Source organism: Sarcophilus harrisii, chromosome 2 (genome assembly GCF_902635505.1).
Source record: "Sarcophilus harrisii chromosome 2, mSarHar1.11, whole genome shotgun sequence".
In the NCBI taxonomy this organism is placed as follows: Eukaryota; Metazoa; Chordata; class Mammalia; order Dasyuromorphia; family Dasyuridae; genus Sarcophilus; species Sarcophilus harrisii.
Genome location: NC_045427.1, coordinates 252,886,409 through 252,907,607, shown reverse-complemented (window position 1 = coordinate 252,907,607; position 21,199 = coordinate 252,886,409). Strand labels below are relative to the sequence as shown.

Sequence of the window (21,199 nt, the reverse complement as noted above, 5' to 3'; positions counted from 1 at the left end):
GTTGTTTCTTAATCAGGGATTGTGTTTTTCTTACTTTCTCAATTAGGAGTGAGAGGAGTTCCAGAAGAAGCAGAGGCAGGCCTTTGGGAGGGGAAGGGGAAGAGAATGAAATTTAATTAAAAATAATCATAATAATACCAATGGCTAGCATTATACTTAATGGGGATAGAGACCCCATGGAAAATTTTCAATATTTAAAAATAAAAAGACCCTGAACACACAAAAAATTCATAATCAGGATTCATTGAAATGGAAAAATCTTTATAGCAAGTTTCTTTGATAAGATTCTAATATCCAAAATAAATAAGGGCCTGATTAAAATACATAAGAATGAATTATTTCTCAGTATGAATTATTAATTGTCAGAGAAAAAAATCCAACAGTAGAATGATAACTAACATCACCAGAATCTTGATTGGGTAACAGATTTAGGTTAGTGATCTCCAAAGAAAGAGAGGTTGTTCAGTAAGAAACTTAGTGAAAGATTAACCTAGCATTAGAGCCACTATAATAAGAGCAAAGGTGGCAAATGGTAAGAATAAACAGTGGCTGAGTTTTGAACAAACCATCATTGTCACTAAGACAAGGGTGCAAGAGAATTGATAGTGGAAGATACTGTGGTAATGATTTGATCAAGTAAGAGGTAGGAAGGGAAAAATGAAGAGAGAGCAACTAGTGCTGGAGTGATGGCCTAGGGGTGAATTGAATAGTAAGCCAGGTGAAAATATCCCCTAGACAATTATTCATGTGGAAATAGAACTCAAAAGAATTGGGATTGATTATGGATTTTGAAGACATCTATCTCGCTGTATTGAAGCTGTGGGAAAGTGGGAGATTAATCTAAGAAAAATATTGATAAAAGACAGTGAATAGGGTCTCATGTAACACATGGTAGGAGGACAACAAAGCATCAAAGAAAATGAAAGAGCAGTTAGATAAGGAGAAAAGCTGGGAATATAGTGTCATTGACGCTAAGAGGATACAACCCAAAAATATAAAGTGGTCATCAACATCAAATCTTACAGAAAGTTCAAAGAGAATGAAGATTGAGAAAAGATTATTGGATTTGACAATTAGAGCATTGGTAAATTTTAAAAGAAGGGTTTCCATAGAGTGTCGGATTAGAAAAACAAATGAATAAATAGTGAATGGATAAAGGGCATGTAGAAGCATAAAACATAGATTCTCTTCATAAAAGTTTAACAGAAAAATAAAGGAAGGAAGAGGGAAAGAGAAGGCAGGAAGGAAAGAAGGAAGGAAGGGAGGGAAGAAGGAGGAAGGGAAGGAGGGTGGGAAGGAAGGAGGGAGGGAAGGAAGGAGAGAGGGAGGGAGGGAGGGAGAAAAAAGATTTCCTTTACTTTCTTAAAAGTTCATATTTCTTTTTTTAAAAAGCCATTTAATATTTCTTCATGAACTGGAATACATTAAAGAACTTTTTTTATCTAATTGTTTTGAAACTTCTCATCATGTATTGATAATGTATTTGGTTTTTTCCCCCTTTTCCATACTCTAGTCACTTACGACCTTCTATGTTACAACAACTTCTACGCCGTCTTGTTTTTGATGTACCACTCCTCAACGAATATTGTAAAATGTCACTTAAGGTAAATATTTTTTCTAACAATTAAATTCTTATGTGTGCCATATACAACAAAACAAACCATTTTCATCATTTTCAGAAAAAAAGCAAGTATCTGTGAGAATGATTTCATTCTTTTAAATTGTTAAATAGAGTCCAGGATATTGCTAACAAAAATAAACCTCCATTCTTAAGTGTGAGTAAATTCAATTCATCTGTTTGATTCTCTTTAAATATTTTATTAGTTGCTAATTCCAATTCCATTAATAATTTAGATAAGAGATAATTTAAGGTGTTTCTGACTGTCTTTAAACCTTACTTTTTACACTTAAACTATAATACATTGGTTCTTTTCTATTTGATATTTTTTTCTTCCTTATTTCTGAAGACTAAGCCTTGTGTTCTTAACACAAACTGTTATACTTGTGTATAACTTGTTATACTTTATTTCTAGATCTTTGAGAAAAGAGAAACAACTCCTAATTCAAAATCACTTTTGTTGTTTTTCTTTAATAAGCATTGAGGGTAAGAATGTCATATCTTTCACTTCAAATGCATTTTTCTTTAATTAATCAAGTCATTAAAACCTCTCTGAGTCTTAATTACCTCATCTGTAAAATGAAGGTTTTGGGTTAGAAAACTATCTTTAAGAATCAAAGATCTAAAACTAAAAGTCCTCTACTTTTCCCATAATAACAATCCTTTTAGTTTTTTTATTATTATCATTCAGCAGCAGCTAACATTTATATAGCTCTTTAATGTTTGCAAAGTATCATCTGTACATTATGTTATTTGACATTTATAGATAAGGAAATTGAGTCTCATAAGGGTAAAGTGATTTGTGCATGGTTTTTGTGCCCGTATTTGAACCTATTTTTTTAAGTCTAGCATTTTTTATCCACTGTGCTGTGCCCCTCTCTTAAATGATTTTTTAAAAAATGAACTATTATGAAATCAGTTTTATCCCAGTATTAATATATATATGATAAAATTAAGGTACAGAGACATTCTTTAACTTTCTGTCATGCAACACATTTTTAGCAGAATAAGAGGCAGCAGTTATAGTCCCTGAATTCTTTGTTGTTCATTCATATCACCCTCTAGCCTCCCTTTTTCCAGAGTTTGGATAGAAGTGGTAGAGACAAGGTTTTAAACCCCACCCTCTGATGCTAAGCCCCAAATACTGTAACATGAAATGATAGGTTTCTCATGCCTGTAGAAAGTAAAGCTGAGGGCAGCATCCTAGAATTCCCCTGTCTGACACTGGCACAGGTGGTATGACAGTCAACTCGTTTCTTCCAACACATGTTCCTAAGGCATTTGTAATATCTTACTGCCCTCTCCTGGGCAGAAGATATCAGGACTGCTCAAGCAAGCAGTTCGTAATCAATAAGCAGGCAAGAGGAAGACTTTTCCAAACCTCTATTATCAGAATCACATAATATTAATTAATTAATGTATTAATTAATGGAGTCACAAAGAGATGGATGTGTCTGAAACAACTGAAAAACAGCAAAACATATTTAGAGTCAGACCTTTAATGACACATCACTCCCAACCCTGATGGATCAGTAGTTTCAAAGATTTCTTTTATCATTTGGAAAGAAATGAAGTTCACCCCATTTTTTCCCAGTTATAGCTAAGACAAAGGTATGTTAAAAGGGTCATGAGTTTAACAAATTTAACAAAGCCCATGCTGCTTAAAATATGAACGATGTCTTTTTCTTACCTAGTTTGAAAGCCTTTCTGCTGTTCCTTTTATTATCTGTCTTTAGTACTGTTCTCATCATCATCCTGACTTGCTATATTTGCACAATAATTTTGCACGTATTACAGTGCTGGTGGATTTTCTCTGCCTCACCCTGACACTACTATTTTGTTCCAACTTCTTAGCTTTTGACAAATCATTATGAACAGTGCTGGAAGTATTACTGCCTTCCCTTGGGATGGGGTGGCTATGGCTTGGCTGTGGAAGAAGAATTACATTTAACGGAGAAGCTCTTCTGGGGGATTTTTGACTCTCTCTCTCATAAGGTAATGACTATGTCATTAAAAGAAGTAAGGGACACAATGATCCAAGTGATTATTAAGGAACAAGACAGACCAGGGTTTCAAACTTTGTCTTTGTTTTCAGTGCTTTGTATATTCATTCTTTTTGCTAAAGCTAATCCTTAATTAGTAAATTATTTTTCCCCTCACATATAAAATGCACATTAGAAGGCATCAGAGTGGTATGTTAACCCAACTGGCTATTATTGTTTTCTTTGCTCCCTATTTTCCTTTGTTGAACTATGCCTAACATGGCTTAGCTATCCCATAAGAATAACAACTTGCATTTTTATAGTGTCTTAATGTTTGCAAATCCTCTTGCTCATAGCAAACTTTGCTAGATAGGCATAATAATCATTGTATTAATATGCCACTTTTCAAATGAATAAACTATTTTCCTGAAAAGTTAAGTAATTTTCCTGTAGTCATACAACTAGTAAGTGTCTAAGGTGAGAATTGACTCCAGTTCTCCTAACTTCCAAGCCCAATATGTCTCAAAATTGTTATGCTTTGAAAAACTATTTCACAACCTCTATTTACTCAGTTCTATACCTTTTTTGTAGTCCTTCTTAATAAACCTTTATTTTATTCAAAGTATAAGTACACATAAGTACAGCACTCATAACTTGGGTGAGTTGGTGGGCCAAGGAAAAATAAAGAGCTAGTACAATCCAACATAGCTTGAAATTCAGTCATAACAAAATTCTGACCATTTTATTTTGTAGTATCCATATGGAAAAAAATCATATAATAGTTTTATTTCTCGTGTTACTTCAGTTTCCAAAGATATTTCCAAAGTATGCAGCATAAATTATTAAGGAGCAGATAGCACTCCTTTCCTTTTTTTGGAAAATAAATGAACTTGTCTATTATTCTTATTTTTTTCTGACGCTTCTGCTTTTGGATGTGATTCAGCCATAATAATTTTTAATTAGATTTTTCAACTAGTTCCTATCTTTTCCGCAGAAATATGATACAGATCTCTTCCGAATGGCCTTACCTTGTCTCAGTGCAATAGCTGGAGCCTTGCCACCTGATTATTTAGACACCAGAATCACAGCCACATTGGAAAAGCAGACTTCAGTAGATACAGAAGGAAACTTTGATCCCAAACCTATCAACACCATCAAGTGAGTCCAAAAATTACTTTGTAAGTTAATGTTTATGTCACATATTATCTTTTTTTGCAAAGGCATTCATTTTTTCAAGATTTGGCTTATCTCTTTGGCTACTTATCACTCTTTGATTTTCTTTATGATAAAATAAAGTGATGAATTCTTTCCATTGAGTAAATGTAGTTTAAAGACTTAAATTATTTTTCTGATAAATGATGCTATTAATTTATTCATAGTTTTTAACAAACCTTCATTTAGTTTAGAAATTAGTATTGTAAGTTTCAATTGTATAACAAAGCAGTTTAATTTTCAATCATTTATTAAACATTTGCTATATATAGTGTAATATTTGCTAGGTCTTGGATGTGTAAAATCTCATTAAGGTCTCAGAAAAAGATATAGCAAAGGATAGTTTAGTCTCCCTCTTTCAGAAGCTGTTTATCCTTTAATGTTATATTATGTACCTTTCAGATGCTCTTAAACCATAAAATATCCTTCAAACTTAAAGAACATTTTCCTTCTATTCAAGTATCTCAGTATATTCCTTTTTATTGCTTTTGTATTATCTGAACAATAATAATTAATGTTTTATAAATGATAATAATAGATAAACATAATAAATTGTTTAAGAATTTGTGCTGGCAAGTGGGAATGACAAAGGCAATGAAGAAATAGTCCCTGCAGTCAAGGAGCTTGGGTTCTACTTGGCATTTGGGAGTAAGAGAAGGTAGAATAAGGGATAACATTCATACTGCTAAGTACATTTTAAATGTGTAAAATAATACAAAATGATTTAAAGGAGGATGGTGTACTAGAAACTGAGTTGGGTAGTAGCAATGTCATCAGAAGAGACCAAAGCTAGGATAAAGCACCTAACTTATGCTTTGAAATAAGCTAAGATGGATGAAGTCAAGATGATGGAGCCAGGAAGTTGCCTAAGGTCTCCCCAGTCTCCCTCAGAAATGGAAGGGGAGGAAAAGGAGGAGGGAAGGAAAGGAAAGAAGGGACAGAGGGAGGGAGAAAAATAAGAAAGAAACAAAAAAGAATCTTAACTATAGAAAGCTATTGTAGTGACAAAGAAGACCAAAACACCAACTCAAATTCCCACATGGGAAATCTCAAAGGGAGATTGAATCGGTCTCAAGCCCAAAAAGGCTTCTTGGAAGTGTTCATAAAAAGATTTTAAAAGACAATGAAGGCAAAAGGGGAGTGCAGCCCAATGCAGATGATGTCCAAGATAACTCAATGGGAGGCTGTTAGTACAGCACAGATTACCAACTGAGGCTCTTCAGTGCTGGCTCAGGAGGCCATTAGCACAGTAGGCCAACTGTAACACCTCCAGAAAGAGTATAGAGACCAAATTGTGAGCTGTAGAACCCTGGCACAACTTGAACAACTAGACCAGGCCATCCCAATATAGTAATTGAAGCCCCATCATGGAAAACAAGTGACTAGATTCCTGGCCCCCAGCATAAGAAGTTTGGGACAGTGACCACTATACCCTCAGGAGAAGAGCTCAACTTTAAAAGTTGCAAAATAGGCTAAAAATTAGTAAGAAGCAAGTCTAAAAAGTCCTTTTGGCAATAGCTCAAAAAAAAGGTTTAAAAAATCAAGAAAGATAGAAGAAAAAGTAGGAAAAGAAATTAATTATTCAGAAGAATTATGTAAAAACAAAAAAGTCAACAGTTGGAAAAGAAAGCACAAAATTTGATTGAAGAAAGCAACTCCTTAAGAAATGAAATGGCCAGTGGGGGAAAAAATTCCATCAAAGAAAATAACTCCTTTAAAAGGAGAATTAGCCAAATAGAAAAAGAGGTATAAAAGCTAATTGAAGAAAATAATTCATGTAAAATTAGAATAAGGAACTTTTAGCAGTGGAGCTAAGATGGCAAGGAGCTGTTCTAGCTTTCCCAATTTCCCCTCAAAAACCACATGAAAGCAAGCCTAAGAACAGAATCTCTCTAAAGAGGCTGACCAAGTGCAACCACTCTCCAGCTCAAGATAGATTAGAAGAAGTTCAAGAAAGGTCAGTTTCACTGAGGTAAAAGGGGATGTTCAATCCAGCTCAGATAGTGCCCAGGAAAGCCAGTGAGAGGGTCTTAATCATAGAAGATCAGGAACTGAGACACCTTTGTTCCAACTCAGTAGCAAAGCAGACCAGTGGGGCAACCTCCAGTCCCAGTACCAAAGGCAAATTGCTAACCCAGGAAACAAGGTTGTTTCCTGAAGAACTCAGGTAGGACTACCCCCTGCTGTAATTAAGACACCACACACAGGGGGTCCCTGTGCTCAAAGACAATGTTCAGAAAAATACAAGAAGGAAAAGGAAAACAATTCCTTAAAAAATACATTTAGCCCCCCCCAAAAAAAAAACTGAAGAAAACAACAGTTTAAAAGTAGAATTGATCAAATGGAAAAAGAGATAAAAAAAACTGTGGAAATCATACATTAAAAACTAGAATCAGGCAAATGGAAGCTAATGACTATGAGACATCAAAAATCACTCAAACAATCTAAAAAGAACAAAAAATAGAAGACAATGTAAAATACCTTATTGGAAAAACAGCAGGCCTGGGAAAGAGATTTAGGAAAGACAATTTAAATTAAAATTATTAGTCTAGCTGAAGGTCATGACCCAAAAAGGAGCCTGTATAGTATTCTTCAAAAGATCATGAAGGAAAACTACTCTGGTAACTAGAACCAGAAAACAAAATAGTTTTTTTTGTTTTGTTTTGTTTTTTCTGAGGCAATTGGAATTAAGTGACTTGCACAAGGTCACATAGCTAGGAAGTGTTAAGTGTCTGAGACCAGATTTGAACTCAGGTCCTTCTGACTTCAGGGTTGGTGCTCTATCTACCATCAAGCTGCTCCAAAATAATCTTTTAAAAAATCCATCCATCACTTCCAGAAAGAGATCCCACAAAGAAAACCCCAAAAAAAATTTTTGCAAAACTCTAAAACTATAATCTCAAGGGGAAAATGCAAGATGTCAGAAGAAAAAAAATTCAAGTATCAAGGAACAGTAAGAATTATCCAAGATATGGTAGCTTTCACAATAGCACATCCTAGAAGGCAAAGAATCTGGGATTACAAGCAAGAATCAACTACTCAGGAAGATTGAGCAATATCTTTCAAGGGAAAAAATGGATCTTCAATGAAGTAAAAGATTTTCAATCATTTCTATTGAAAAAAAAAACAGAACTAAACAGAAAATTTGATCTTTAAACACAGAATTCAAGAGAAGCATAAAAAGGTAAACAGGAAGAAAAGTTATTTAAAAGTTAAAGTGTTTACATCCCTAGATTGGGGAAATGATACTTGTAACTCTTGAGAACTGTATTCCTTTACTGGAGCATTTAGTGGGGGAACAGATGGATGGAAGGTATGAATCAACTCTGATGTGATGATAAAAGACATTAAGGTGTAGCAAAAGGACTGTACTGGGAGAAGAGAAAATGGAAGGTAAAATGAGATGAATTAGATCACACAAAAAGGCACAAATGACATATTACAGTACATGGGGAAAAGATAGGGAGATGAGCATTATCTGAGGCTTAATTTCATCAATTTGGGCTCAAAGAGGGAATAAAATATGTACTTAGGTATAGAAACTTATTTTACCATAAAGGGAAATAGGAGGGGAAAGTGAAAGAAAATAGGATGGAGGAAAATACATAACTGGCAATAAATAATAACTGAATGTGAATGGGATGAACTCTACCATAAAAAGGAAGTGAATATCAGAGTGGACTAAAAAATGGAATCCTATAATATGTTGTTTACAAGAAACACATTTGAAAAAGAAAGAGATATATACAAAGTAAGGGTAAAAGACTACAGTAGAATTTATTATACTTCAACTGAAGCAAAAAATGCAGAGGTAGCAATTCTGATCTCAGATAAAAGCAAAAGTAGAAACAGGTCTAATTAAAATAAATAAGGAAGGAAACTACATCTTGTTAAAGGGTGCCATTAACATTAAAGTAATATTGATACTAAATATATATGAATCAAGGGGCAGCTAGTTGGTGTAGTGGATAGAGTACCAGCCCTGAAGTCAGGAGGATCTGAATTCAAATCTGGCTTCAGACATTTAATACTTCCTGGCTGTGTGACCCTGGGCAAGTCATTTAACCCCAATTATCTCAGGAAAAATACACACACACACACACACACACACTCACACTCACACCCCAAATGGTAGAGCATTCAAATTCATAAAGAAGATATTAAACCAGTTACAGGAAGAAACAGACAGCAAAATTATATTAGTGGGGGATCTCAATCTCTCATTGTCAGAATGAGATAAATCTAACCACAAAATAAACAAGTAAAAAACTAGGGAGCTTAATAGAATCTTAGAAAGTTTAGATATGGCAGACCTCTGGGGAAAATTGAATAGAAATAGAAAGAAATATATCTTTTTCTCATCAGTACATGACACCTTCACAAAAATTGATCATGTATTAGAACTATAAATCCTAAAAAAAATCTCCATAATCAAATGCAGAAAGGCAAAAATAATAAATGTTTCCTTTTCAGATCATAATACAATAAAAATTACATTCAATAAAGGACCAATTAGAAATTAAATAATTCTAAAGAATGAGTGGATCAAATAATAAATCATAAAAATAACCAATAATTTCACCAAGAAAATGATGATAATGAGACAATATACCAAAATTTTTGGGATTCAGCCAAAGCAGTTCTTAGGGGAAATTTTATATCTTTAAATAGTTACATGAGTAAAATAGAGAAAAAGGAGATCTATGAATTGGGTATGCAACTAAAAAAGGCAAAAAAAAAGAAGAAATTAAAACCCCAAATTAAATACTGTTAGAAATTCTGAAAAATTAAAGAAAAGATTAATAAGATTGAAATTAAGAAAACTATTAAACTAATTAATAAAACTAGAGGTTGGTTTTATTTTAAAAAACTAACAAAATAGATAAACCTTTAATTAATTTGATTAGAAAAAGGAAAGAATAAAATCAAACACTAGCATCAGAAATGAAAAGGGTGACATTTCCATTAAGGAAAAAGAAAATAAAGCAATAATTAGGAGCTACTTTGCTTAAATATATGCCAACAAATCTGACAAGCTAATTGAAATTGATAAATATTTACAAAAATAGAAAGTGGCCAGGTTAATAGAAAAGAGCACAAATTACTTAAATAGTCTTATTTTTAGAAAAAGAAATTGAACAAGTTATCAATGAACTTCTTAAGAAAAAATCTCCAGGACCATATGGATTTACAAGTAAATCCTACCAAACATTTAAAAAATATTTAATTCCAATATTACATAAACGATTTTGAAAAATAGTTAAAGAAATCCTACTGAATTTCCTTTATGATACAAATATGATACAGATACCTAAACCAGGAAAAGCCAAAATGGAGACAGAAAATTACAAATCAATCTCCCTGATGAATATTGATGCAAAAAAATTAAATAAAATATTAGCAAAGAGATAAACAACTTATCAGGAAGATAATATACTATTATCAACTGGGATTTATATCAGGAATGTAGAGGGCTGTTCAGTATCAGGAAAACTACTGCCATAATTGATCATATCAAAAACAAAACTACTAGAAATCATATGATAATCTCAGTATATATAGAGAGAGAGAGAGAAAAAATATTTTGACAGATTAAAGCACCCATTCCTATTTAAAAAAACAAACACTAAAGAACATAGAAATAAATGGAGTTTTCCTTTAAATCATAAGCAGCATCTATCTAAAAACATCAGCAAGCAATATTTGTAATGGAAGTTACATGCATTCCCAATAAGATCAGGGGTAAAATAAGGATGCTCATTATATTCACTATTATTCAATATTGTACTAGAAATTTTGGCTTTAGTAATAAGAAAAGTGAAAGAAATTAAAGGAATTTGAATAGATAATGAGGAGATAAAACTGTCACTTTTTGCAGATGATATGATGGTATATTTAAAGAATCCTAGGGGATAGTTAGATGGTGCAATGGATAGAACACTGACCCTGGAGTCAGGAGGATCTGAGTTCAAATTCAGCCTTTGACAATTAGCACTTACTAGCTGTATGACCCTGAGAAAGTCATTTAACTACAATTGCCTCACCCAAAAAACAAAACACAACAAAAAGAATCCTAAAGAATCATCCAAAAACCTACTTGAAACAACAGCCTTGGCAAAGTTGCAAGATATAAAATAAACTCACAAATAAACTAACAAAGCCCAGCAGCAAGAAATAGAAAGAAAAAATTTCATTTAAAATAATTATGGACAAAATAAAATATTTGGGTGTCTACCTGCCAAGACAAACCCAAGAAATATATGAACACAATTACAAACCACATTTTACACAAATAACATCATGTCTAAACAATTGGAAAAATATCAATTCTCAAAATAATTTGATCTAAATTGGTCTACTTGTTCAGTGCCATAATAATCAAACTGCAAATATATATATATATATATATATATATATATATATGATAGAGGTAGAAAAATAACAAAATTCATTTGGAAGGAAAAAAAGATCAGAAATATCAAGGGAACTAATGAAAAAAAAAATACAAAAGATGATGCCCTAGCTATACCAGATCTAAAAATGCTTATAAAACGATTTTCATCAAAAACATATGATACTGGCTAAGAAATGGAGTGGTGGATCAATGAAATAGGTTAGATACATGTGACACAATAATAAATGACTATAGTAATCTAGTATTTGATAATTCCCCAAACTCAAACTTCTGGGATAAGAACTCACTATTTCATAAAAATTTCTGGGAAAACTAGTAAATAATGTCAAAACTCAGCATAAACCTACATCTCACACCCCATTCCAAAATAAGGTCAAAATAAGTACATGAGTTAGGCATGAAGGGTGATAGTAAGCAAATTAAGAGAGCAATGGATAGTCTACCTATGAAATCTTTGGAGAAGGAAGGAATTTGTGGCCAAAGAAGAACTAGAGAACTTTATGAAAAGCAGAATATACAACTGTGATTTCATTAAATTAAAAAGGGTTTGCACAAACAAAACCAACACAGCCAAGATTAGAAGGAAAGCAGAAAGCTGGGGGGAAAATTTTATAGCCAGTATTTCTGATAAAGGCCTCATTTCTAAAATACATAAAGAATTGTGTCAAATTTATAAGAACAAAAGTCATTCCCCAATTGATAAAAGATCAAAGCATATGAACAGACAATTTTCAGATGAAGAGACTGAAGCCATTTATATTCAAATGAAAAAAATGTTCTAAATCATTGTTGATTAGAGAAATGCAAATTAAAACAACTCTTGAGGTACAACCTCACACCTATCAGATTGGTTAAGATGACAGGAAAAAAATAAAGGTAAATGTTGAAGGGGGTGTAGGAAAACTGGGTCATTGATAGTGGAGTTGCACACTGATCCAACCTTCTGGAGAGCAATTTGAAAGTACATCCAAAAGGCTATAAAACTGGGCACACCCTTTGATCCAACAGTGCCACTACTGGGTCTGTATCGGAAAAAAATTCATACAAGAGGGAAAAGGACCCACATGTGCAAAAATATTTGTAGAACTCTTTCTGTGTTAGACAAACAATTGAAAAATAAGTAGGTGCCCATCAATTGGGAAATGGCAGTTATGATATATAAAAGTAAAATATTATTTTTCTAAAAAAATTTATAAACAAGTTGATTTTTGAAAGGCCTGCAAAGATTTACATGAACTAATGCTGAGTAAAACAAGTAGAAGCAGGAATGCACTATACACAGTAACAGCAAAACTGTGTGATGATCAACTATGACAGATTTAGTTCTTCTCAGCAGTTCAGTAATCCAAGGCAATCCCAAATAAATTTAGATGAAAAATACCGTCTACATCCAGAGGGAGAGAGAAGTAATTAAGAATTATTGGGCTACTTAAAGGCTGTGATAAAAAAAAGAATCACACAGCATCTTTTAACAAATTATCAAGAATATCCTAAAATCAGAGGGTATGATAGTCTTTGAAAGAATTCATTGACCACCTCCTGAAAGAGATCCCAAAATGAAAACTCCAAGGAATATTGTACTTAAATTCTAAATTTATCAGGTCAATGAAAAAAATACTGCAAGCAACCAGAAGGAAACAATTCATATCAAGGAGCCACAATTAGGATTACCCAGGATTTAGCAGCTTCCAAATTAAAACATCAAAAAGGTTGAAATATGCTATTCTGGAAGGCAGAGGAGTTTAGATTGGAACTAAGAATCAACTATGCACCAAAACTGAGAATATGGATATTCAATGAAATAGAGAACTTTCAAACTTTCCTAATGAAAAGACCAGAGCTGAACAGAAAATCCAATCTTCAAATACAAAGAGATTACAACAATTTATCACCAAGGTAATTGTACTATTAGAGATTAGTTGAAATTTATGACAATTCCAAGTTGGAGCCATGGGAATGACTGATGGATGCTTTGGGTAAAGAATCTATATGTCATAATCCATACATAGATTTTTTTTCTCTTTTTTTTCTTGGTTATACCTGTCCTGATGTATAATTTACATTACCTAATTTATACTAATTAGTAAAATACTAAGGACATAGAACACTGAGGTGAGATTGCAAAGGAATGTGACACATAGAATAGTAGAGAAAAGAAAAATGGAACAAATTGAAATAAAAACAGAATGAAGCAGTGAAAACAGAGAGGTAAGATGTCATTAGTTACCATTAAACAAATTAAAAATGAGCATATTGGGAGGATAATTGGAATAACTGGAATCAGGTATAATTAATACAAGATTAGCCTACTAAGTACAGTGTGTTCTTAGAAATTCTGTTACAGATACAGACATGTATATAAATCACACCTACGTGACACAAATTTCACCCAACAAAAATCTTCCTAATGAATTTTCCCCCAGTTAGGAACTGAGCATTACTTCTGAACATCACCTTTATAAAACTAAAAATATTTCACCAAACACAACTCTTTTATCAATAAGGCCAGTAAGAAAGAAATAAAGGTGCATTTTCTAACTCTTTCGCATTCCCATTTTGTCCTACCTATACCTTGGAACATGGGAAGCCACTAGATAATGTTTCTAATTGACCTGATGTTTTGGAACTCTGCTAAATTATATGAATGGTCCCAGTGGCACTAATCCCATTTCCATCTCAAAAGGGAACATTCTGATAGTTCAGAATTGTTCTCATCATCTCCATTTGTGCCTGGTGGTGTGATGGCACTTTTTTTTTTTCCTTTCTCTCTCTCTCAGCTTTTCTCTTCCTGAAAAACTGGAATATGTGGTCACCAAGTATGCTGAGCATTCACATGACAAATGGGCCTGTGACAAGGTAGGGGATTATCATCCAACTAACAATTGTCAGGAAAAGAGCCAAAAAATATTAAAGGGTTGAATTTTGAATATCTGCCCAATTTATCTAAGTGACACACTTACCATTCTAAAAGCATTCATTATTTGAGAGCAGCAATTTCCTGAGGTTTGTGGAGGTCAGTGGAAGAGGCTGCAGAAGCTGCTGCTGCTGCTTGTTTTTATACCAGTCAAGGAAATGCTTACTTCTAGAAATGTTAACTTTTTTCTTAAAATCAGTGAGTATGGAATTTGTATTTGCATACATGTTATAGATTGGAAGTAAGAGGGCAAGAAAATAGAAGTAAAATTTATTACCTTTGATTTTAGACTAAAATCAATTAATTAACAAGTATTTGTTAATTGACTTTCATGTGCCAGATATTGTGTTGAGTGTGGGAGCACAAGACAAAAAGGAAAGTCATTTCTGTTAAGGGAAACAACTAATTTCTCCTCTATTGGTCTCTTCTCTTTTCTCTTCTATCTGTGTGTGTGTGTGTGTGTGTATCTGTCTCTCCCTCTCTCTCTTCTCCTCCTCCTCCTCCTCCTCTTCCTTCTTCTTCTCTTCTTCTTCTGTTCTCTTCTTCTTCTTCTTCTTCTTCTTCTTCTTCTTCTCCTCCTCCTTCTTCTCTCTCTCTCTCTCTCTCTTTCTCTCTTCCTCCTTCCCTCCCTACCTCCTCCTCCCCCTCTTCCTTGTTTCCTCCTTCCTTTTAAGCAATATATGTACAATGTAAATCCAAGATAATTTTGGGAGGAGGTGCCAGTATCTCATAAATTAGGAAAAGTTTCGTAAAGGTTATACTTGAATTGAATTTTGAAGGAAGCAGAAGATGTTACAGGCATAGAAAACAGAAAGACACTGAAACAAAAAATAGAATGTCATATATAAGGATGGGCAAAAAAGCCTGTTTGTCTGAAATTTAATGTAAATTATAAATAAATTACTGTAAGGGAAGTAATATATAATAAACCTAAAAGGAAGTAGGTTATAAAGGGCTTTAAGTACAAACAAAGGAGATTATACTTACCTCCAATATTTAATATATTAATGCTACAGACAACCCAAGATTATTGAAATGAGTGACAGTTAGTGAAGTGATATTTGGAAATATTTTGTCAGCTTCATTGGGACTGGTTTGCAGGAAGAAGAAATTTGCAGCAGAGAGACAACATAAAAAACTGTTGCCAGTCCAGAAAGTTTTATTCTGGACGAGAATACTGATCCAGGGGTAGGTTGGCACAGTGAATAGAGTCCTCCTGAAGTCAGGAGGACGTGAGTTCAAATTTGAACTCAGACACTTAACACTTCCTAGCTGTGACCTTGGCAAGTCACTTAACCCCAATTGCCTCAGGGGGGAAAACACTGATCCAACCATAATAGTTGTTACAATGTTGTAGTCCCTGATAGCACTTATAAACTCTTCTTTTAAAAACATAAGTCATTAGAGAGGAGCCAAAATAGCTTAGTGGTAGGAAGCACTGTGGTGAAATCACTACATATTTCTTCAAACATCTAGAAAATGCACCAAACTGAAACCTTATGGGGAAGTACAGGAAAAGTCCCAGTCTAACTAGGAGAGACAGAAAAGGAATTCTGAGGACATAGAAAAAGAATTTACTTTATACTGCAGGGACCAAGGAAAGGCTGTATACCAATACAATAAGAGTTCAAAATTCTTACAGGGTACCCCTAATTTCACACTGGGCATTATGATAGAAACAAGTACCAACTGACAGCTTTGTTGCTACTGCCCACTTCTGAGTCAGAAATTCAAGGTGGACTTAAAGAAAAAAAAAAAAAAAGGATTTGAGTCGAAGAGTAGTATTCCTGGATAGGAAGGTCCTAGAAACCAGTACCATAAATGGTATGACTTAAACCCTATGTCAGATCCCACTTCTGGCATCTAGCTCAGCATACAAAGGAATAACCAAGGAAAGAATCCCAGACCAAACCCAAAATTGCTTTCCAGCTTATTGACAAAGCAGTCAGTCCAGCAGCAAACTACTCTTATTCAGATCCAACACAGAATAGGAATTTGTGGAGGTTGGATGAGGAGGCTGGGGCTGGAAAAAGAATGGCAATCAGAATTTGCACTGGATCTAACCACTAAAAAATTCTCCAAAAGATCCCCAGTCTATCTCTGAGATCTGCAAATAACACATTTAATATCACAAAACATCAGCAACAGGACTAACCTAGACCCTCTCTTCAAAAATATCACAGGACACAATAGTAATATAAATTCTCAAGTCAGGAAGTAGGCTGAAAGAATGGACAAACCAAAAAATAACCATATCATAAGCTATTATGATAACAGAGATGATCAAAACAAATGAAGAAGAGAATGATTACTAAACAACCACAAGCAGAATATTAGAGAACACAGCTTGGGGACAAACTCAATTATAATTCCTGAGATAGATGAAATTTTTTTTTTTAAAGTTCAAAATATTTTGTTGAGTTTTTTTTTTAAATGAGAATGCTTGAAAAAAAACAATGCAAAGCAAACAAAAGTTATGAAAGAAATAATTATACACACATTTAATGATTTAATACAAAATGCCCAAAATCTTGCCTAAGCAGCAAGCACCCTGAAAATGCAAATGGGCTAAGTGAAGCCAGTGATTTCATGAGGCAACAAAAAATATAGGATAACACACACACACACACACACACACGTGAGAGGAGAAAAAATGTAAAGTATCTCATAACAAAAATGACCTAGAAAACAGTTCAAGGAGAAAAAAAATTCAAGATCATTCAACTATCTGAACATTATAATCATAACAAAAAGAACCTGCTTCAAAAGCAAAGAAATATTCAAAGAAAACTACTCAGAAATCTTACAACCAGAGGGTAAAATAGAAATAGAAAGACTCCACTGGTCTTTTCCTTAAAGAACATCCAAAATGAAAACCCCCAGGAACATTATAGTCAAATTCTCAGGCTTCCAGATAAAAGAAATAATACCAAAATGCAAACAGTCAGAAAGAAAGAATTCAAGTACTAAGGAGATACAGTTAAGATCACACATGATTTAGCAGTCACCAGTGTAAAAATAGTAGAAATCTTGTGGTATTCCAGAAGGCAAAGAATATGAGCTTACAGCTAAGTATAATTTACCCAGAAAAACTGAATATTATGGTTTTTTATTTTATTTGGGGGGGAGTAATGGACCTTTAAGGAAAACAGAGGATTTCCAAGTATTCCTGATGAAAAGATGAGAGCTACAAAGAAACTTTGAAGTTAAAAACAGAAGTGAAGAAAAACCTTAAAAAGGTAAACATGAATGATGGATTAAACAAGTATAAACTGCTTACATTCAAAAATCTACATATGTGTAGATAATATTTATGTCTTCTTTAACCCCTATATTATCATTAAGATTCGTAGAGGAAATTCAAATATACAAAGGTTCTGTTTTGCTGATCTTAAGGAAAGAGTGAAAAGAAAGGAGAAGAATATACTGAATAGGAAGGGAAAAGAAGAAAATTTAGAGAAAATTGTCCCAATCAGGGAGCATAAGGAAACATCTACACAAAGGAAGGGATAGAGAGGCAACTGATTACTTCTAGATAGAGATATGAAAGATTCAAAATGGGAGGATATTTTTGAAATTTTGTTTTAATTGATTATACATGTTCATAATGGATTATTTTAAACTTGTATTCAAAGCTGAATAAAATGTGAGGGCAAGGATGTGGATATTGACTGATTATTCCACCTAGCATTTAAAATTCCTTAACTAGCTGAATGCGTAGTAAGTTTAATTGCTTTATCAGCTATTAAAGAATAGAAGTTATACCATAGGAGTTGAGCCAAAAGAATCCAGGATTCTAATGGATCATTCACTTGAAAATGTGGGCTACATATGGCCTAGAACAATTAATCTATTTCACATCAAGACAGTAGAAAGCTAACTGGGTATATAAACTTGGAAATCATTTTTAAGTCTTAACTATTCTAAAGTACTTTCAATTCTGTTCACACTTTTATGTATGTATATCCCTTCTCTACTTTTCTTTTTGAGACTAATGTTGGCAATAAGAAAGATAGTGATAACAGACTAACACTATTATTTCTGGAATATACATATTTCTTAAAGATCTTCACAATTGACGTTTTTCTGAATTCAGGAAGGATCAAGAGATATTATCCCCACTCTTAGATGAAAAAAAAAAAATTGAGTCAAAAAAGAACAAAATAAATTCCAAAATGTTCTAAATTATTCAAGACATAAACAGAACCTACCCCTGATCTTTTCCAATGCAGTAGCACTTGCCATTAAGTTTTGCTAGTTTTTGTAGTTATCTTGACTGAGACAACTGGACTGCCCAGATGTATTAGAACTGAGTAAGGATAGAAACAGGAAAAAATATAAGAGTAAAGGATGGAGATAAATATACAAGTAACAGTCATGACTCTAAATGGGAGTGAGTAAAAACACCCATAAATTGAAAAAGAATAACTGAATGGACCAGAAGCAGAATTCAATATTATATGGTTTTTGAAGCAAGATCCCCTGCTAAAACAGTAAAAGGAGGTTATGCCATAGAAGACTTGTATGGAAACAAGGTTTAGAAGAGCCATATTGGGAATGGATAGTAAATCAATTGGGGAGAAATAGACTGCTTGCTGCATTGAGGATGTTGGTGAGATTAAACAACATAAATTTATGGTAATCCAGTTAGTAGAATTTCATGATTTTTCTCCAGTTCCATTCAGCATTGTTTGAATGAAAAGAAGATGGATCAAAGGAATAATTCAAAATCAGGACTTTGTAGACCATCATCAATTACAGGACAAGGGTGCAGCCAAGAGTTCAGGGTCTTTGGAATGGAGCAAGTGTAATAGGAGTTTGCTATCTATTGAGCATTGAATACAGTAAAAATATAACTATTTGGAGAGAGTCCATTGAGAAAGGCTTGAGATTAGAATGTGCAGATCTTCTATTGAGGTTCAGGTGACCAATAATGAGAATTTGTCCCATCAGGCCATGCAAGCCTGATGGCATACAGAGAAGCAAACAATGGGAAAGCATGGTAAGGAGGTCAGAGAGCTTTGCTTTCCCTGGGAAAAGCCCTGAAAGCAAGAGATGAAATAGATCGTCACTGGAGGATATTGGTGCACTGGAAATAGTTCTGATGCAAGTCCTCACTGAAACAAGAAATGGACAACAAATCTTTATGTTCTTCACATTAAAGGAAGATAATGAGTGCATGACTGGAAGGAATCTTGTTTTTCTTGGTTTATGGTCCCATGCTACAGAGAGGATCATTTGCCATATTGGTACTATTTATAATCAATTTCAGTATTAGAAAACTAGAGTTTGCATTTAGTGAAGATTCTTAACTCTCAAAGTTTTTGTTATGCCCTCTTCAGATTTTAATACTTCCTCATTTTCATCTCTTATTTAGTTTATTCTAGGCTTAGGAATTAAGGGTTGTTTTGTTTTTTTGTTGCCATATATCAGCTATAAATTCTTTAACTTTGGGCAAAGATATCATTGACAATATGAGGCTCTTACCTATAATTAATGTCATCTGTTTCCATGTCACGATATAGAAGTGATTTTTAGGGAAAGTAATCCAAGGCCCAATCCATTTCATGTTAATTCACTTGTCTATTTTAGTAGTTAGCACTAAAGTCTCCACTAAAGTATCTCCAGCAAGTGAGATATGGATATTTCTGATTTGATGATAGCTGTACCAGAATACAAAGGAGTACCACTTGTCCTATTTTCTTCAATGTTAGGTGTCCAAAGTTGTTTAGTATAGGGCCTCCCTATAAGCCTTTGCTCTCTACCTATTTCTTAGATTAACAGAAGAAATTTTATCATATTTGCCAGTATACTAACCCAAACAGAATTCAATTGGTCAGTATCTGAAGATTCCTGCCAAGCCTTCAAACCATCATAGCAATCTCAGGTCACAAATATTCCCTGCTATCCCTCATCCTGGTTAGTATTCTCTTATTTCCCCTTGATCTTCACCCTAACCCCACCTGCCTGAACTACTTCTTATGGATTGTCCTTTAGTGGACTTATATTATTCATTTAATTGGTTGTTAGAGCTATCGTTGACTGTATAGATAGTTTTCCCAGTGGTTAATGGTTAGCTGTCCCTAAATGTTGAGTCAATACAAAGTTGAAATGTTTAGTAAATGTTTAGACTTTGGAGGTAGGTAATATACTTCATTGGGATATACTAAGGACTGAAAATCTACTCCTTAAACATAGAATGCAATCTTATAAGATGGTGGAAGCTCAATGGGTTCTAAACTAAACCTGTTCATCTTCAGCTTTTTCTAGGTCAAGAGATTAACTCATAGTCACTAGGAGAGTCTGAGTTGAGCATCTGTCATGGGACAATACATACATATCAGTAAAAGAGCTGGAATTTTCTTAAACTCAGATCACTCTAGTTTTGCTAAAGTAGCCAGTTCATCATGGCAGATGGTCCTTAAGAAACTGCCCAAATTATAGCATGTCTTAAGTCTCTGGGAAGCATTGTGCACAGTTCCTTTGTTTCTATTTTATAAGGACTTGAAATGCAAATATGTATCTAAAGAGGACAACCAGATAAAACAAGAATTAAAGGAAACAGAATTTATAATTTAGCCAGCAGTCTAATGACTTAAGGATTGAGGAGAGAATTTCCAAGGAATTTACAGACACATTTGGCATAGTATTTTCTTTGCAATTGGCTCATTTGTATAGCTAAATAGGAAACAGCCATTTGGGTCACACAATAGAGATGTTTAATTGCCAGGAAATGCTATTTAAATTGAAAAACTTTCCCCCTTACAGAGTCAGAATGGATGGAAATATGGTATCTCTCTGGATGAAAATGTGAAGACACATCCGTTAATAAGACCTTTTAAAACATTAACTGAAAAGGTAAGCCACAGTGAAGTAAGAGAAAGATATCTCACTTTGTACACAATGGGTTTTTTTTCCATTCTAGAAAAGTGTCTTCAGTCAGCCATAGGAGGGCCAATAGAGAATTCATCCAAAATTTAGAGAATTTTGAGACAAAATAAATTCGTGTTTCCTATCTGTAAGCAACTTCTCCTTTTCCCTGCAACTAGGATTTAATT

The 21,199-nt window shown here is 33.7% G+C and overlaps 1 protein-coding gene across 4 annotated transcripts in view; it reads left to right on the top strand.

Annotated features, from left to right (window-relative positions):
• RYR3 (ryanodine receptor 3) overlaps positions 1–21,199 on the top strand; it is a 708,417-nt gene that overhangs the window by 533,412 nt on the left and 153,806 nt on the right. For all 4 annotated transcript variants that reach the window (XM_031952023.1, XM_031952026.1, XM_031952025.1 and 1 more), the window contains exons 49-53: positions 1,514–1,604; positions 3,473–3,613; positions 4,595–4,758; positions 14,005–14,083; positions 20,910–20,999. In XM_031952023.1, the coding sequence (XP_031807883.1) occupies positions 1,514–1,604; positions 3,473–3,613; positions 4,595–4,758; positions 14,005–14,083; positions 20,910–20,999 (565 nt within the window). The remainder of the gene's footprint in view (positions 1–1,513; positions 1,605–3,472; positions 3,614–4,594; positions 4,759–14,004; positions 14,084–20,909; positions 21,000–21,199) is intronic.